The following is an 18350-nucleotide window of genomic DNA, read 5'->3' on the forward strand; positions in this document are numbered from 1 at the left end:
CACGTCTTATCTGAAATATTACAGTAAACTTTCTCTTAGTTCATTTCCACTTTAAAGCTAGACTATGTAACTTTTATTAAACCGTGGGCTGTCTCACTAGGATGCTTTAGACTGATCTGTAGTGCAGTGTAGTGACTTATTTTAAGACTAAAAAGTTAGCCATCCTCCTACCGGCTGAACTAAAAGACGCGTTCATGGTAATAATCAGTGACTCCTGCTGACCAAGTGGCAACAAGTGATCAAAAAAGAGAGGAAAGCACAGCAGATTTTATGCTCATGGAGGTTTTTTGTATTATAACACTCACTCACTGAATTTTCCTGCTAAAAAGCAAACGCTTTCTGCTGAACTGAAGTGAGATGAGCTGCTTGATGTTGTTGCTCAGTCGGCTATGTTTATTACTTTGAATAAAAACCTCAATTTACCTAGAATTTGTGGTAAATTACACCTACTTCAGATAGTCAGAACTAAACAGTTTCGTGCAACAGATGAAAGTTAGACTTAAACAAAAGCTTGTCTCTATGTAAACCAGCCCCAAAAGTCACAAATGCAAGATGAAGGTATCTAAATGTTAAAAAGGTTTGCCAACATAAGCTAATGTTAGCCACCATACCGCTGTAGCGGCAAAACTCCAGAGTGTATTGAATAGAGAAAGAGTGCATTTCATCCCTTTCATATCATCTTTTTTTTTATCTGTAAGAGGAGGATTGTGATTTCATCTTAAATGGGTTACCTTGACTTGCTTTAATGCTCAGAAACTGAATCCCGAATAAACTTTGGCCGTCTGTAAAAACGAAAAGGTCAGCAAAGATATGAGAAGATGCTGCTGCGACTAGTTTTTGAATCACAGATCATGTTAGCTGTTTAAAAATGCTATTTTCATCTTCACAGGAGAAAAGAGCCATGTGGGGTCAACAGAGGGCCGCCAGATTCTTTCAATCCAGAACACAGTTATTGGACACAAAGGGATCTTAATATCAGGGCCACAGCGGCCTACTATTTCCCATGTTATTCAGCACATCACAATACACTCCCGACAAAGTACATCATGTCTGAGTCAAAAGTGACAATTCAAAGTGTTTTTTTTTTTACTTGAAGAAAAGCTGCTCTGTCTCACATTTAAAGGGATGACAGAAGAAGAAGAAGAAAGGGACACTGCAGGATTTCTTTCCTGCAGCTCTCAGTGACTCAATAGCCTCATATGGTGGAAAAACTGTAAAGCAGAGACCTGAGGCATGGAAAGTAACAGAGACAGAGTGATTCAGTGAAAGTGAATGGCCCTGACTTCCCTACCCATCACTGAAGGGGGAGAGGTTGAAAAAAAAAAAGAGCAGAGAAAGGACGGAAAGAGGGGGAAATAACTGGCGACTGTGTGGGAAGAGAGAGAGAGAGGAGGGGCTTAAAAAGTATGAACTTGTGTATGATTATGCTGCAGGAAGCATTAAGAGGAGAAAAGACTGCCAACAGGACGTGGTATACTCACTCTTTTAGGCTTTTACTGAGGACGAGTCGCCATATGGCTTCCCAGAGGGGGACTTTTTCCACTGGGTCACACTTTTTCTAGCGCGCTCCTTCACTCCTGAGAGTTGTCCTGTTAATAAAACTCGGAGCGTTCAGCTTGAACCCGTGCTGTTTTTCCTCTCTCCACCGTGCGTAATTTCTATCCAGGATCGAAAAAGAGGCGACATCACAACAACACGAGGACGATCAGGGGATAAAGACAGGCATAAAACGAGCCGGGGGAAAATGAAAGCCGCCCTGGATATCTGCTTGGTTTTCCTCATGCTGCACACTCCCGGCGTGCTGTCCTTGTCCACACGTAAGTTGCACACAGATGTCCATCGATGCGCAAAGTCGTGGTCTTGCAGGGGAAGGGTTTGGGTTTTGGGAATAGGCTGCCTTTTTTAAGTCCACTGGGATCAGTGTAATCCCTGTGTCAGCCAAAGATGTGACTGTAAATAGCTCTGTGTGACATTGTCCTGCTCTGGTGTGCATGAGTTTAATGATGAAACAGTTGCTCAAATGGATTTTCATGATAGCACAGCACAATAGAGGAGTGTTTGTCAGGGCAAAATGTACAGATCAAGTATGTTAGGAAATAGAAAATGTGCAGGCACGCTTATGTTAATACATTTTTATGTTAATACATTTATGCTTTATTATCATGAAGTTTTAGCCTGATGCAGGACTGTGTGATAGTTGCTGTGACCTTTACAAAGACCAAAGAGATGTGTGTTGGTGTAGGATGTATCAGACTGTGCTTGCAACAAGCCTTGATAAGGATCATTTAGGAATATTATGCTGATTTCAATGTGGGATAAGGGAAATACCATTTTAGAGGTATATTAGTCAAAGTAAATATTACAGAAACACCACAAGCCATATATAGCCAATAAGGATATTATAGTGATATCATATGGGATAGGACTAGTGTTTTAGGGGGATATTAGTCAGTGCAAACATTGTATAAGACCTGCACGCTCTGATATAATAATATTGGAATATTATAGTGATATTAAAGAGGATATAGGCTCTTTAACTCCACTGTGGAGTACCAAATATACAGGGTTTCCATAAGAGGGGTAAATCAGCACAAGATTGTGTAAATCCCATACATGAACACATAAGATTCACAGTGATCTTTCATTGGGTAATACTGTAACATTAAAATATGTTTCCAATACAAAATAACTCAGCAGTGTCTCTCCTAAGTCCCTTAACATAACATGGGCTCACTTGCTTGGCTGATTTCTGGACACATTAAAAAGCCAAAATGCCACTTTGACCACTTGACACCTCCTGTTATTGATGTGCTCCTGCTGAGGCATAGTGGTTGTATCCCTGCAGAGAGAACTCATATCCCAGGAGGCTGAATTTCAACAAGTCAGGCCATAATTCGTTTAACACATGGAGGGTAAGGGGGCCTTACGAACCGCAACAAAACAGTGACATCATTTGCTCGGGTTTTGGAGAATGTTAACCGGCAGCTTAATGCACAGTAACGTAAATAAATCAAAGTTATGTCCGCTTTCCCCGTTAAGTGGCTGGATTAGTTTTTATGGTGAGCTCACTGGCAAAGAGCAGCTCCTCAGAGAGGATCTTCTGTTATTCGTCCTGTTTGAAAGGAGCTAATAAAAGAAAGCATAGTTTTAGGGGCTTTTAGAAAACAATGGGGCTTGATCACAAGGTGCCAAGCTGTTTATTATAGAGCCTAATGGGTCCTTACTGTTTTATTCACTGTAATAATGGTGGGTGTTTCCCCTTCACTCAATGTGCTGTGGTTTACAGATGCCAATGAAATACGACAGTTTAAATGTGGAATTTGCTTACTAACATATAATTAGTTTTAGTGCAGTTCATAATACCATGAAGTTTGAGTTTTAATGTCCTGTTAGCTCATAAAGAAGTCTTTATGTTGGATGTGACCATTTATTACCAAATATTTGATGAGAAAACCCTGAAAAACCAGCTTTTTGACCAAAGGTTAACTTCCTACATGTCCCATTCCTCCTTTCTCCAGATTGGAGCATCAGAGAAATGCCTTGAATGTAAATCTATACTAAAAAAAAAGATATTGTAAAAAAGCATCAGCTGGTGTCTTTTCAGATGGTGTTGCATGGCTCATTGTCACTAAATGTTGCGTGACTTCTTCCACTCGGCTCGTTCACACTGGCCCCACAAAATGTTCCACATGTACGTCCATTATAGAGCGGACAGAGGAAACTATAGGCTTTCTTTGAACTGTTGCATGGATGAGTGAAGAGTAAATCGCTTTTTTACAAACACAGAGGGGATTTCGTGTGTTTTTGAAGACGTGTTTTCAGTCCGCCAAAGACTTAAAATCAGCTATAAACGTCACTGGATAAATCCTACTCATGGTGAAACAAAAATTAAACATTTTGCGCTCAATTGGACTCCACTATCGCAGAGTTAAACTCATCCCCTGCTCTGGACGGACTTGTGCTTCAAGCTGCCTCTCCAAACAAATAACATTTTACAAGCCATTTCCCTCAGTGAGCGTGTCAGGCAGAGACAATAAACAGCAGTAACTGTGTCTATCATTGTAGTGTTTCAGCTATAGAAGACGGGGTGTTAGAGGGCTTTGGGGCAACGTCCTGTCCTCAGCGCCTGGAATACATAAACACTGATTGTTATTCAGCTGGATCAGCATATTATTGGCTAATCACGGCTCCCTTTAGTCCACCGTATCCAGTGACAAAGACAACTGGCCTCTGTGCTTCTATTTGTTTGCATTCGTGTGTGTGCATAAATGTGTGAAAGTGTTGTATCAAAGCTCCAGTCGGGATTATAATATTAATATTAGTGTGGAGTTATAGTTGGATTAGCTCATTCAGAGGCGGTTCCTCCATAAAGGACCACACAATGTCTTTCAGCGTATGGTGGCTGGCAGCTGAACAGATGTGGCCCCGGGCACAGATTTGTAGTGGTCTGACAAAGTGTTGGCGCTCTCACTACTCAGTCATCTCTGCATAGAAATTCTCTTTGTTGCATGTTTTCCCAGTGCTGTCTACTTAGGTGGGCAACATTTTTTTAACAATCCTCTAATCTCAGGAAACTCTTCTCTTCTCTTCTCTTCTCTTCATCTAGTTGCTTATCAGTTAGTTAAGTTTTATCTATTCAAGACGATTGAGACCACCCTGTGTTTAGCAGGAGAGACCAGGGAATGAATGACATAATGCAACATCACAACAAGACCATTCATTCTCACCGAGCAGTCATCACAGACAGAAACAGTTATTAAAACATTCACAAATGTCATTAAAATATCTGTAGATGTTTAAAATCCCCTGAAGAAATAAGTATCTCCAACGACAGTTTGCTTTGCATGTTACCACTTGTGTAGTTGTCATTTGAAAAATGTGATAACGAATGATAAATAGCAATAGCATTTTTTGATTAGATAGATAGAGTTTACCAACACTTTTACGGGATTGAAAAAGCCCTAAAAACATAGAAAAACAAGTAAATAACAGTGCACAGTGACTGTAAGCCAAATGAGAGGAACAAATGATCAAATAAAAAGTGCATGCCTTACTTTATTGACATTTTTAGGGATGTGTCCAAATTTTGGTGCTCAACCTTTCTTTCTTTCTAACCTCCTCAGGTTAGTTTTTCCAAAGTCCAGAGTCTCTGAAAGGGGTGATTATGATAAACGATGGTCAGAATCGAAGCAGCAGAGACCGAGATATAACTGACTATTAGTCCCAAGTATGAGTCAAGCTTTAAAAAACACTGGATCCTACATATCCAGCAATGCAGTTGTAAAGCCCCTCTATATGTGGTTAACACCAACATCTTTCTAACTGCACACATCTGGTTTGTAATGCAGGCTTTTTGTCCAATATCATCAGAGTTGTTTTCTTAGGAAGGCCCGTTGAGAAGACATTATATAACTCCTTTTGTGTGCCGAGGAGCGCTCTACATGATGAGTGAAGTGACCTTTCCGTGTGGAGCGCTTCTTGAGAGCAACCAGGGTAATTTCTGGCAATCAGACTAAATTTCGGACCAATCACCATCCGAAGTACTCACCGTCATCAACTGTCTTCCTCTGAACCCCCCCTCCCCCCGCCCTCCTGCAGATGTAGCAGTGATCTACCCCCAGGACCCCGTCCTTCGCATGGGATCCAACCTGACCGCCAGCTGCTGGGTCCACCCCGACCTCGGCGTCCACGCCAGCTCTCTGTTCTGGACGCTCAACGGTCAACAGCTGTCCAGCTCCCTGTACAGAGTGCTAAGCCCGACCAACCTCAGCGTGACGCTGGCCGGCCTCAACGCCTCCAGGCAAACGTCCGGTGACAACCTGGTCTGTCACAACCACAAGGGACACATCTTAGCGGGCTCATGCCTCTACGTTGGGAGTAAGTTGAAGTTTGTCAGCGGTTATATTAAATTCAGTCCATATCTTTTTATTACCTTCACTATTAGTTAATGCTAAGGAAAAGGATAAATAAAGGGTTAAACAAAGGGTAGAGCAGGAGTGAGAGGAGTGAAAGAGGTGAGTGGAGTGAAAAGGAAATGGGGAAACAACAAGGAAGTAGTGGGCAGATATTTGAGTGTCCCTTCACAGTTGTGGCTGTATTTTATGTTTAGTATTGCTGCCTCCAGGCCAGCGAGAGGCCTCCCTGAGTGTGTCACTGTGTGACGCTTTGAACGCCTGTGTGGTCCATTACTCGCACTATCACTCACAGGGCATGGGTCATTTTACAGACACATGTTTGGACTTACATACTTATAAGGACCAGCATTTACATAATGCATTGCATATCCCCTACATATTTTTTTATTCTTACAGTGGACTGATGTTGTTAATGTGGTGCCTTATAATAACCTTTAAATAGCCTTGTTTTCTCTAGGGGGAGTCCTTCCTAGAAATAGTTCAACATTTTGGGGAATATGCTTGTTTGATTTCTTGCTGAGAGTTAGAAGAGGAGACTGATACCAACCTCATGTTTTTGGGGAAAATATGGAGTTACAGCCAGTTAGCTCAGTGTGCATTAAGACTGGAAGACTTCCTTTAATCTTAATTAATGAGCTTTAGAGGTGCCGGAAGGCAGCTTTGCTTGTTCACTTTTGGACAGAGGCTAGCTGTTTCCCTCTGTTTCTAGGCTTTATGCTAAGCTAAGCTAACCCTGGCTGCTTTATTTACTGCACAGAGTATCAATCTTCTCATCTGACTGTTGGCAAGAAAGCAAATAAGTGTAATTCTCAGAGAGACAAACTATAAGTGCAGTAGTACCCTGAATGAGCCTGAAAGGATAATTCTATCTATTACTACTTTGTTCTTATATTTATAGTTTTGGCCATGTTTTCTACGAGTTATGATAACATTATATTCAGCAAAGTACAGCACTACAGCACAGTCAGACAGGGCAAGAAACACAAGCAGACAGATCACGGCACAGGTTTTAAACAACCCAGATTATCTAAAGCAGTGTACTGAGAGGTAAACTTTAACTTTTCAGGAGTCACAAAAACGTAACCGTGAAGATACACACACACACACACACACACAAGGAGATGCAGCCGTGATCCTAAGCTCCGTGTGACACTGGTGTTGAGCACCCTGTGTTCTGAGAGACGAGGAATGTTGGCAGGGATCCAGAGTCTGACCAAATCAGACAGCACACACACACACACACACACACACACACACACACACACACACACAGACAGACAGACAGACAGACACACTCACGCCAATTAAGAAAAAAACAAACCAATTTCTGAGGAACATCACTAGTGGGAGAATTACACTCAGGAGGAAGGAGCTGAAGTAATAGCTGGAGGTGACTTTATACCCTCGATGAACCTACATCCACCCTCTCCTCTCTCCGCCTTCTCCTCCTCGCTGCGCTACTCTCCTTCCTCCTCACCCATGTCTCTCACTCCCCCTGTCTCCCCACATTTCCATCTGCCCCTCTTTCTGTCCCAGTGCCTCCCGAGAAGCCGGTCAATCTGACCTGCTGGTCCAGGAACACCAAAGACCTGACTTGCAGCTGGGTCCCAGGAGGAAAAGGAGAGACTAACATTAGCACACAGTACACACTCAAGTACAAACTCAGGTATACACACACACTACAGCTACACTGCAGCATTCATCAGTTTGCTATGGTATCTGGAAATTAGCTTTTTCTTTTGAATAATTACATTTGCATCAAAAATCACACACCTTTTTCTCAGAGACATAAATCAATCAAATCCAGTACATAGACATCATCCACATACTGCTGGAATAAGTACAACTTCTTCTTTTGAATCGTCTAGTGAGGATAAGCATCCATAAATCCATGGAAATTATAATTGTTATAGTTTTGGGAGGTTTTACACTATCTGTATATATTTAAAGGACTAGTCCACATGACATCAGCCTAAAATTAGCCCAACATGACAGACGTAAAGCATCAGGAACAAAAACGGGCATCAGACACAATAGATTGTTTCATCTTGTGTAGCGTATCACAGTGGGTGACGACCAACAGTATGTCTGGGAAGCCTCACAACATTTCAACAAAAAGGCAAGAGCGTCCGTATGACAAAGCGCAGAGTGAACCGTGAAGCTGCCAGGTGGAGCTGTGAAACAGACGCCATTGTTTGTTTACGTTCTTGTTGCCAGAAGTCGATTAGAGCACCTCCTTCCTGATGATGCCACACAGGTCATGAAAGACTGGATGCTGATGTTGTCCAGTGTTTAGTCTGTTATGTTTTTAGTCTTAATTTATCACAGTGACCATACTAAGAGACAAAAATATTGTGTAATCCCAGCATAAGACACATAAGGTTTTCTCTGTCCCAGAAGCCCTTGACATACCAAACTGACCGCTCACTAAGCCCTGTAAACTTGTCGTGCGGAGAAAGTTTTCCTGGCATGCTAAGCTATGATTGGACAATTGGGTGAGGAGGGTTTTAGAGAACAGTTAATGGATCGCATTGCAGAGTACCCTAACTTATTTTGAAAATGACGCCATGTAGATAAATGCAGTGACTATGCTGTAAGCCTGTGAAAGAGGCAAGTGAAAATCAAGCAAAACCAGCTGTGGGTTCAACTGGGTTAAAGATCCAACTTGGTGAGCCTGCTGTGAATGTTCCCAGTCAAAAAAGTTTTGTTACGATACTGACATGCCTCAAAAAGCCCCAGAACAAGATAAAGGGGAGCTGGAAACGGGACAAAATACCTTATCTCCTTTGCAAACCATATTGTAAGAAAAATAACATCAGCAGTTGCCAGAAGGTGAAGCCCTTCATCTCTAGAAAAGTCAAATTTCATGAGGATTAAGAAAATAGACATTCATCTGGGATTGATACAATTTAAGAGATGTGCTTCAGATGGATTGTAGGATTATTGTAGGATAATTATTAAATCAGTTACATAAAAACACCTGAAGGGAAATGACTTGGCATATCAGCAGGTGTGAAAAATGCATGGAGATCTCTGACTGCAGTCAGATGAGTGTGAATAAGGACTACGAGTGCCAGATAAACTCTTAACTAGCAACATATTTTTAGAATAAATCTGTATCAAATGCATTGTCCAGAGTTATTTCAGTGTTTTCTGTTTTCCTCTCAGATGGTATGGTAAGGAGAAGGAGTGTGAGGATTACACTCATACCCAGCCTTACTCCTGTAGCATCACCCGGGACCTGCACCTCTTCACGCCCTATGAGATCTGGGTGGAGGCCTCCAACCAGCTGGGCCAGGCCACTTCTGATGTCATCACCCTCGACATCCTAGACGTGGGTGAGTGTGAGAAGAAGTGAACTGTGATCCTCTTTCCTCTTGAACTTTTTAGAGCTTAGATCCCCGTGTCAATGAGCCCTCGGGCTGTAATCCAGGACAGTGGATACCAGCCTTGTAAGCTCGTGACCCTTAAAGAAAACAAAGTAACACCTCATCACAGGTTATGTGTCTACGACGTGTGAGCAGTTGAAATAGTGAAGGGGTTTGTGTTTTACCCCTCTCAGAGTGTTTATTCTTTAATTAAATCCCCATTAGTGTCACCAAAGTAGTCAGTGCAACGGGAAAAGGAAGCAAATATATCGGCAAATAACAGCGATTTCATAAGTGAAAGGAAATCACTAAAACTTTTAAAATGAACCTTTTATAGTTAGGTGAGAGCATTGATACCACTCTCACATTTCTGCGGTAATTTTGAAGATAAAGCAGGGAGGCAGTTAGCTTAGCTTAGCTTAGCTTAGCTTAGTATTAAGACTGTAAGCAGGGGTGACCAGCTAGACAAAACATAAAAATATGCCTTCCATCACGTCTAAAACACATTCATTCTGTATCTTGTTTGTTGAATCCATGCAAAAACTTTAGTGTGAAAAAAAGTGTGCCAGACATTTTCTTGGCCGGCAGCAAGTTTTCCTCAGAGCCAGGCTAGCAAGAAAATTCCCACTAGCGAAAACATCATATAGATTCAATGAAGAGCTGGAACAGTCTGATACAGAATATTTATCTACTGTCAGTTTGATAACCTCAAAAGAGAAACAAGAGGGAAAACTGTAGGTCGTGACCCCTCAGGTTTGTCTTGTGACCCACAGGTTGTGAACCGTGAATGACTTCAGCTTTCGCCTCGAATGGGCATGTTGAAGAAGAGCATCAATTCATTTTATAATTTCAGCTCTTTTATTGATGCAGACAGGACATTGGCCTGAGTTCCGTGGCTTCTGGCTTTTGGAGAAAGTTGTTCACAAGTACTCATCCAGCTTCTCACTGATGGGAACTGAGCTGTCTTCCCTTTTAAAGCGTTGTTATGTGGTCTCTTTCTTAGCTTAGTGCGGTTTAAGCAAATGGAGCGTGCAACAAGACCGCATTCTTCTCTTTTCTAATTATCCCTTAAAAGCACACGCACACACACACACACATGCGTATACACACCTGAACCGGCGTAGGTGTGTGACGGAAGGAAACGCCCGTTGATTCGCTAATTTTCTCTTTACTCATGCTCACTGGACACACACACACACACAGAAACACAGAGAAAACACTCGCTAACCCCCTTTTATGTAGTGCTGGAATGTTCCACTCTGATCCTCAAACCTAATCCCGTCTTCTGAGCCGGCTACAGACCCCCGAGGCCTGAGGACTTTGGGCTTTGAGGCTTTAAGACCTGGACCTGAAATAATACAACGTGATTAGCTCGGAGCTCTTCACCTGGTTCACTCCTAACACGTTCCGAATGGTACCAAGAGAAAACCGTATAGAGTTTCAGAGGTGAACACGTCACTGGTGCGGAAACAAGCGTCCATCAGACTATAATCCCTTTTCGTTCCCTAATGTATACACACACACACCTGTTTACACACCCTGAGGGCAGGGCAGGGCCTGGTAACAGTATGGAAACACAGAGGCAGGCAGAGTATAGGTGGTTTCAGGACTTGTGTGTGTGTTTTGTTTCGCTCAGGTAGGCCCTGGCCACTCTTTTCATTCAAGTAGTTTTCACAACAGTAGCAAGTCATAAAACCCAGCAACCACACCTGCGCCAGGCAGCGGTGACTCACTCACGTCTACGGTCATGTCTAATCAGTTATGAAGGCGAGGCGGAAACACCTACAGTTTTCTCTGCATTCCTCTTGTCTCGGGGAACCCTAAGAACCGACAGACTAGAGGCAACTTGTATCAGTGTCTGACTCTGAGATGAGGAATGACACGATGATTCATCTCTAATTTGTCATGTCTCATTTATTTTAATTGCCAAATGCATGTAATGTATAGGAACAACACATTTGCTCTTATCAGAGGACAAAAAACTATAATTCTCATAAAAGTCATAATTACAAAACTTCCTATGAAGCTTTACGAATAAATGCTCAAATAGGAAAAATAGAAATTCTGTGTTTGTTATGAGATCCCATGCTTTGTGTTAATTAATGTATATGGATCTTTACCACAAATTCTAGCACCTTTATTCACTATAAGCAAAAATATAGATTTTTTTCCTATAAAAAAGAGTTTGGAGGTTGTTTTTTTTCCCCAAACCTTAGTTATGGTAGTAGTCCTGCTCTCAGGCTTCATCCAAATATCCATCAATCTGAGGGTAGGGCAGTAGCCAGTAGCCAATTTGTAAAAAAAGATGTCCAAAAAAAGTCCAAACACTTGCTGCTGATTATAAAGCTTACTGATAAGAGCACAGCTGAACTGAAAACATATCAGCATTTTTATTAACCCTTCTCTTATCTCAGCTCATCCTCTGGAGATATGGGAATAAACAATGGTTGTTCTCTGCCTCCATACTACATCAATAATACTTTGAAATGTTGTGCTTTTTTTTTAAGCCCGAAAAAATTAAGATAATTAAAAACCACCATGATTTAAAGCCCCACGGTGACATGTGAAAAGAAAATCTCCAAGAAAAATGCATTCAAGTGCATCCATTTTTTCATTTAGTTATCTATTTTACCTGTTTTTTTCAGCCAATTCCATGTCCTAAACTTCATCGTTGGTTTGGGCTATTAGTGTCTCCACTGCAAATTGTTTTACAAGGTTTTACTGTCCACTTTTAAGGAAACGTTTTTCCAAGACAGATGGCTGTACATGCCACCATTGGGGTTACACTTTTTAAATCACCCATGAGTACAAACTGACACATCTGAAGTAACACATTTTAGTTCAGACAGACTCTCAGGTTCCTCCAAACACTGGTAACCAGAAACCAATCCTCTCGTGTCAACTCCCACTTATTCCCTCCCCTGAATTACGAAAAGGAACTGAAGTTGATATTGAAACGATCTCAAAAGCCCAAAACAAAACGCGAGGAAAGTTAAAATAATGGTCTGTCACTGTATGTTTGTTTGTTGAAAAGAAAATCGTTGTCAGATGAAAAAGCCTCTCACACAAGTCAACTCTTCAGAAACTAGAAGGCACTCAGAGACCACAAACCTCCGCCAACGCTGAGCAATCCTTGAATGTCCTGTTATACATAAAGACATCACTCCTGCTGCTTTAGATTTTAATCAAATGGATTTGTTGACCCTGCAAACTTAACCCTAAAATGTAGAAAGAAGCCCCTAAACTATGGATTTTTGGCTAAAAATGATAATCTGGTCCATCTGTCCTCCAGAAGTTTATAATTAAGGATGATAGGATAGAAATATACTTCTTAATGGATGTAATAAATTAAAAATAAGAGGGTTGGTGCCTCTCATGAAATCATTGTTTGTACATTTGAGATGCACTGATTATGACATTATACGATGCAAACAAAAATAAACAGAGGGTTGTTCGGCAACACATACGGTAATTCTTTTCAAAGACTTTTCTGAAATCCATATAGCTATTTTCATGAATGAACTGAGTCATTCGTTGTGACAAACCAACAGAGAACATTTCCCCTCAGCTCTACGGTGCAGTTTAATGTCTGTTGGCTCATAGTTTTGGTTTCCCAGCTTGCTACTTTACTTTACCCTCACCGCTCTCATCAACCACATTTCCAACAGCAGCTGTTTTTAGTGGAAAATCTGGAATAAAAGCCAAATAAAATAGCAGAATAAAAAGGCAGAAATAGCTAGAGACTAGCTGGAGAACATAGTAGAGCATTTAGCAGCTAAAGAGCCAGGTGAGACCAAAACAGAGCTCAAAGAGAGTAAATGTCAGACTAACATTCATCAGATGACTTGAGACGACTCCAAATGAATGATAATGTTGCTATGATGTTCCAAAAGGCAGCTAACATTAACATTAACGTCAAATGAGAGGCACAAACTGGGAAGAGCCATAACACAAATATGCATGTCAGCTAAAGCTGCAAAGATTAGACAGAAAGGAAATAGGCAACTAATTTGATAATCAAACATTTTTTACGAATTTTTTTTTTCTTAAATGTCAAGGATTTGAGGATCTGATGCTTTTCTTAGTCGTATATGATAGTAAACTGAATGGATTTTGGTTTTACACTCTTGGTCAGACAAATAAAGACATTTGATGACATCAGCTTGGGCTGTGGGATGTAATAATGCATATTTTCAGACATTTATAGACTTGTAGTTAAGGGGTTAGGGCTGCTGCCCAACCCAAAGTTTTTGCTATTTACTATCACAAGTTTACTATCACAGAAAGAAAACTAGTAAATATTCATATTTGAGAAGTTGGAACCAGCTGATATTTGGTGTACTTTCATCATTTTAGAACTTGATTAGATCTTCTTAGTTAATAGCCTCCTCCATCTCCTCTTCCTCCAGTGACCACAGACCCTCCATCAGGTGTGACCGTCAGTCGTGTTGGACTGTTAGAGGACCAGCTGAGTGTTCGCTGGGAGGCCCCGCCCGCTCTCAAAGACTTCCTGTTTCAGGCCAAATACCAGATCCGCTACAGACTGGAGGACAGCCAAGACTGGAAGGTAAAGGACGAGGACACACAGGACACACAAATCTGCTCTCTTTGTCTCTCGCACACAAGCAGATGCATCGCTGCAGCGCTGCTCCAGCTGTTTCTCATCCTAATGCTGTAATCACCTCTAATCTAGCGTGATTGAGGACTCCTCTGCCAGATGAGTTAATAGTTGGGCCGTTCAAAAACTTTCATCAGTCATAAATCTAGAAGACAGGTTTTGATCAGGAGAAAAAACACAGGCCAGAGCCACCGTGTATATACCTCTGCTCGAACTTTTAATGAATGAAAAATACAGTGTAAAACCTTGCAGCCGTGCAGATGGCGCTTCCCAGAATTCATCTGAGTCCTCTGGGTACAAGCGAAGATTCTCCAGTAATTAAGGGGGAATTACACAGATGTAATATAAGCAAGTCTTTGCTCGCAAAGTGGAAAAAGAAAAGAAGGGGAGTGGAGAGAGGCGGCGGAGGGGTGAGACCGTTGCGAAGGAGGAGAGCGGAGACTTAAATCCAAGTGGCTTTAAGGGTTTGGTGGTGAAAAACAAAACACTGTGTCCCTCTGAAGCGGCCTTATAATCATGAGGTCATGCTGAAGAATGGAGGGATACGTCTCAGCTGTTAATGTCTTCAGTATGGCTGTAAAGATGCTCAGCAATTTGGCTGCTTCGTGTCACATCATTAGCCCTCTGATGCCTGTAATTTCCATGTTCTGTTTTCTGTTGTAGTCGGTCTTAAAAAGTGTTTACAGACTGAATGCCAGAGAGAAAGTGGGGACTATTAGATGACATTATTTCTTTCTCTCCACCTATTAGTCTGTCTTCATTTCTGCCGTCTGTCTCTGTGTTTGTGTGAGTACCTGTGCACGCTCCTGCGCTTGTTTCTCGGCATACTCAGGTCTGCAATAAGTAATAGAGAGCAGATTTTACCCAGCAGGCACAATTACATGAAAATATTTTCGTAAACATGCTGATCAGGAGCCACTAAACAATGTGGTGTGCATGCATGTTTGGGTCTGTACATGGTTTGTGGCCGCGTTTTCTACATCTTGATTTTGCCCTGTGTTTTAGTTTATGCCCATTGGTATTTAATACTGCAGTCAGACCTCCAGCACTCAGCTCTTCTGTGTTTGTGTCTTTTATGTTTTTTCATGTAGGTGATGGATGACGTTGGAAATCAGACATCTTGTAGATTGGCTGGACTCAGACCTGGAACAGTGTATTTTGTTCAGGTATGGCATGTGTACGCCTTCATGTGCTGAAGTGTATGTGAGTGTATTTCAGGTTTGGTTCGTGTTCATAATGTTGGGATTTCTGCAGGTCCGCTGTAACCCTGTGGGCATCTACGGCTCTCGCAAAGCTGGGATCTGGAGTGAGTGGAGCCATCCTACTGCTGCCTCCACACCCCACAGTGGTGAGCACACACTCGTACACGCACTCTCACAGGAACATGTGTACTCAGCAGGAATTTTTTTGTTCTTGATTGCAGTTTTTGAGAACCTTTCGCTCCATTTTAAGAGCCAATTTGTTCCAATAACATTTGCGTTATATCATGGTGTACCACATATCCCTCAGTTCTCTCCCGCTGCTGGAAACCGGCAGCCTCGTAGAAGTGTTTTACCCTTATTTAGCCTTCTTCCAGCCTGTTTTGTGTTATATTGGCAGTTTTATTTACGTCAGATGCATCGGTCAAATTAAATTAAGTCAATTCGAGAATCTCTTCCTAACAAAATCTAATTATTGCCAAATCACATTACAAAATAAAACCAGACTTTGATTGTGTAATATTTTAGTTGCAACACAGAAGTCTTAACAAAGAAGTGATAAAAAGACCAACAGTGAATACATTTTAACCCTTGCTGTTTGCTTCCCTGGATACTGTAAAGCTGTAGCTATGTTTTTTTCCTTTTCCTGATCGCTGAGTAAAATGTTATCGTAAGTGATAGGAATGATGACCTATGAAAATGAAAATAGAGCATGATTGGTAACAGTGCTAGAATTTTCTTTAAAGGGACTTCCCATGAAAGTCAGGACTTTTAGCAAAAGTACCAAGGGGCGGACAGCTAAATATTATGAATGAATACATTTTGTGCTACCTTACATTCCCTCTCTCTCTCTCTCTCTCTCTCTCTCTCTGCCTCCTTCCTTCTCTGTTCATGCAGAGCGCCTCATGTCCGGCTCCTGCGACTCAAAGTCCAGCGGGGACTCGAACTCCACCTTGCGCCGGGAGCTGAAGCAGTTTTTCGGCTGGGTGCGGAAACACGCCTACGGCTGCAGCAGCATGTCCATGAAGCTGTACGACCAGTGGAGAGTGCTGATGCAGAAATCGCACAAAGCTCGCAACCAGGTAGGTAAGCATCACTAATGCAGGGACACGCATATGTATTCACATCTAATCACGCGCATGCAGGCAGCGTGTTTCATAACGGCTGATTTCTAACAGATTTTGTCTTTTTAATTTAGGTTCTCCAAGGGGATAAATCCTAGCACACGCTGCCTTTACAAGCCGAAAACAAGTCAAGAAAAGAACTGAGTGCGAGTGTTTTTGTCTATGTGTGTGTGCGTGTGAGAGAGAGATTGTATTCTTATATGAGAATTATAAGACATTTTGCTCTGGACATTTTGTATGAATACGAGCCGTGGTTGCGAGAAGACATCCAACGAGAAACTGTGGGATATGCTTCTTGTATGCATTTATTTCCAGTCGACGCAAGCACTTTTTTCGTCTGAAAAGGTGCAGCTGGCAGGGACTGGGAAGATGGACCTGCCACGGACATCCTGGTATCATCAGTAGAAAGAGACCCTGTGGACTACTCTGCTTTCCCAAAGGACGTTGTAGCATGAATAACTTGGGCATCAGTAAAGATGTTTGACATGTACCTGCTCTAAAGGCGATCAAAACATTTAAAAAAAAAAATACTAGAAGTGTTGCCGGAGCATTTAAAAAAGTATTCTGACCTTGTTTTGAGTTTCTCCTGTGGATCCTAAGCACCATCTAGTGGCTGTTGAGTGTCCATGGATACTCCATATCAAAGTAACAAATTATCATGCAGTATTTCTAAATCATGCTTTGTTATATAAGTGGATAATGTGCCAAAGTGGTTCATGTGTCTCTGAGCAACAGTATGTGACTGATGACATGATGGTGTTTGTTTATTGAGACATTTCACTGCCTTTATTTTTGTACTGAATCGTACCAGCATATTTAAAACTGTATAAAGTTATGTTTTATTTCTTAAGTTATGTTTAGTTAGTAAAGAAGTATCAATGACTGAAGTTGTTATCAATCTCCAATGTTGTTCTATAAAATGTTGTCAGAAAACATGGGGTTTCTCCTGTTATGTATATATTTAATATCTAACTACTACACACTGCTGGTCACATCTCCTGCAGAGATTTTGCTGTGATTGTCTGAACTGAAATATTTCCAAACAGTATTTTATATGGACTCGAAAGTGTCACAATATGGATACAGAATTTAGTTTTCTCTTCATATTAGCGCCTAAACAAGAAGAATGCATCCAATAAACTGGGATGTCTGGTCAGTAATTATTAACTAACTAGTCCATCTATCTAGTGTTAATCTGATATTCTACATTACGCCATGAAAGACAAGTTGCAGTATAGCCAAAAAAAAGTTTCAGCAGTAGTGATCTTAATATTTTCTTTCCATTTATGCTTGTTATTGTTATTGAACTAGACTAGGTAGTCTTCACTAGAGATGACAGGAAACAAGGAGAAAAGGAAGGCATGACACCCATTACAGACTCTAAACAGGGTCGCCATGGCTCATGGTCGTCATCTCAACCTCCAGGTCATGGGGGCAACCCTAAATTTGTTTTATGTTTTCAATCTGCAGCTGGATCCAGATCTGCTTCAAAGTACACATATTGTAAACACGCTCAATTATGTTGAATAGGTCAAAACTCCAATGTGCCTTCATCATGGTCATCAAAATACCTCTAAAGAATTTTTTCCCTTCCACATCTCCCTTGGAAGTAGGCAAAGCTGATCTAAAATACCCAAACTCTGTGAATAGTAGAGCTTAAGGATAAGCTGTGCAAAATATGAAGTGAGTCAGACTGTTAAAATTTTGATCAGCATGTTCTCTTGCACGTGCTGTCAAAATTTGGTTACAGTTGCCACATGTGTTTAAAAAGTATCATGGCTACTTATGTTAAGCTGAACATTTTAGCAACGACAGAAACATGAAAAAAGGTATCGATTGAAATTTTGCAAAAACTGGTAGGAACTGTTTGTAGATGGAAATGGGTGCGTTGGCTGACCAAGAAAAGTTTCTACAACTCACACTTCAGCATTTAGGAGCAAAAATGTAAAAATGCTGGCCACACTATGGCACTATCTGCACCTGAATCTAAATAGTTCTTCCCTGGTCAGTGGCCATGTTTCCAACAATTTTTATCGCAATGTTTGAGTGAGCTCCTGCTAACCAGAAGAGAAAAATCAGGAATGAAAACATAGCGTTGGGGGAGACATTTGACACAAACACTTTCC

The 18350-nt window shown here is 41.3% G+C and overlaps 1 protein-coding gene across 2 annotated transcripts; it reads left to right on the forward strand.

The window, feature by feature from the left end:
- Window positions 1-1427: 1427 nt before the first annotated feature.
- Window positions 1428-17117, forward strand: crlf1a (cytokine receptor-like factor 1a). 2 transcript variants are annotated; one of them, XM_070842537.1, is made up of 9 exons: window positions 1428-1817; window positions 5599-5877; window positions 7452-7581; window positions 9084-9253; window positions 13693-13850; window positions 14993-15067; window positions 15156-15249; window positions 15998-16186; window positions 16299-17117. In XM_070842537.1, exons 1-9 carry the CDS (start codon window positions 1745-1747, stop codon window positions 16313-16315), a joined length of 1185 nt encoding a protein of 394 aa, XP_070698638.1. In that variant the 5' UTR covers window positions 1428-1744; the 3' UTR covers window positions 16316-17117. The 2 variants fall into 2 exon arrangements, with proteins under 2 accessions (XP_070698638.1, XP_070698637.1); XM_070842536.1 differs by having other exon boundaries at window positions 15998-16182.
- Window positions 17118-18350: the final 1233 nt, after the last annotated feature.

Source organism: Pempheris klunzingeri, chromosome 13, assembly GCF_042242105.1.
Source record: "Pempheris klunzingeri isolate RE-2024b chromosome 13, fPemKlu1.hap1, whole genome shotgun sequence".
Lineage (NCBI taxonomy): Eukaryota > Metazoa > Chordata > Actinopteri > Acropomatiformes > Pempheridae > Pempheris > Pempheris klunzingeri.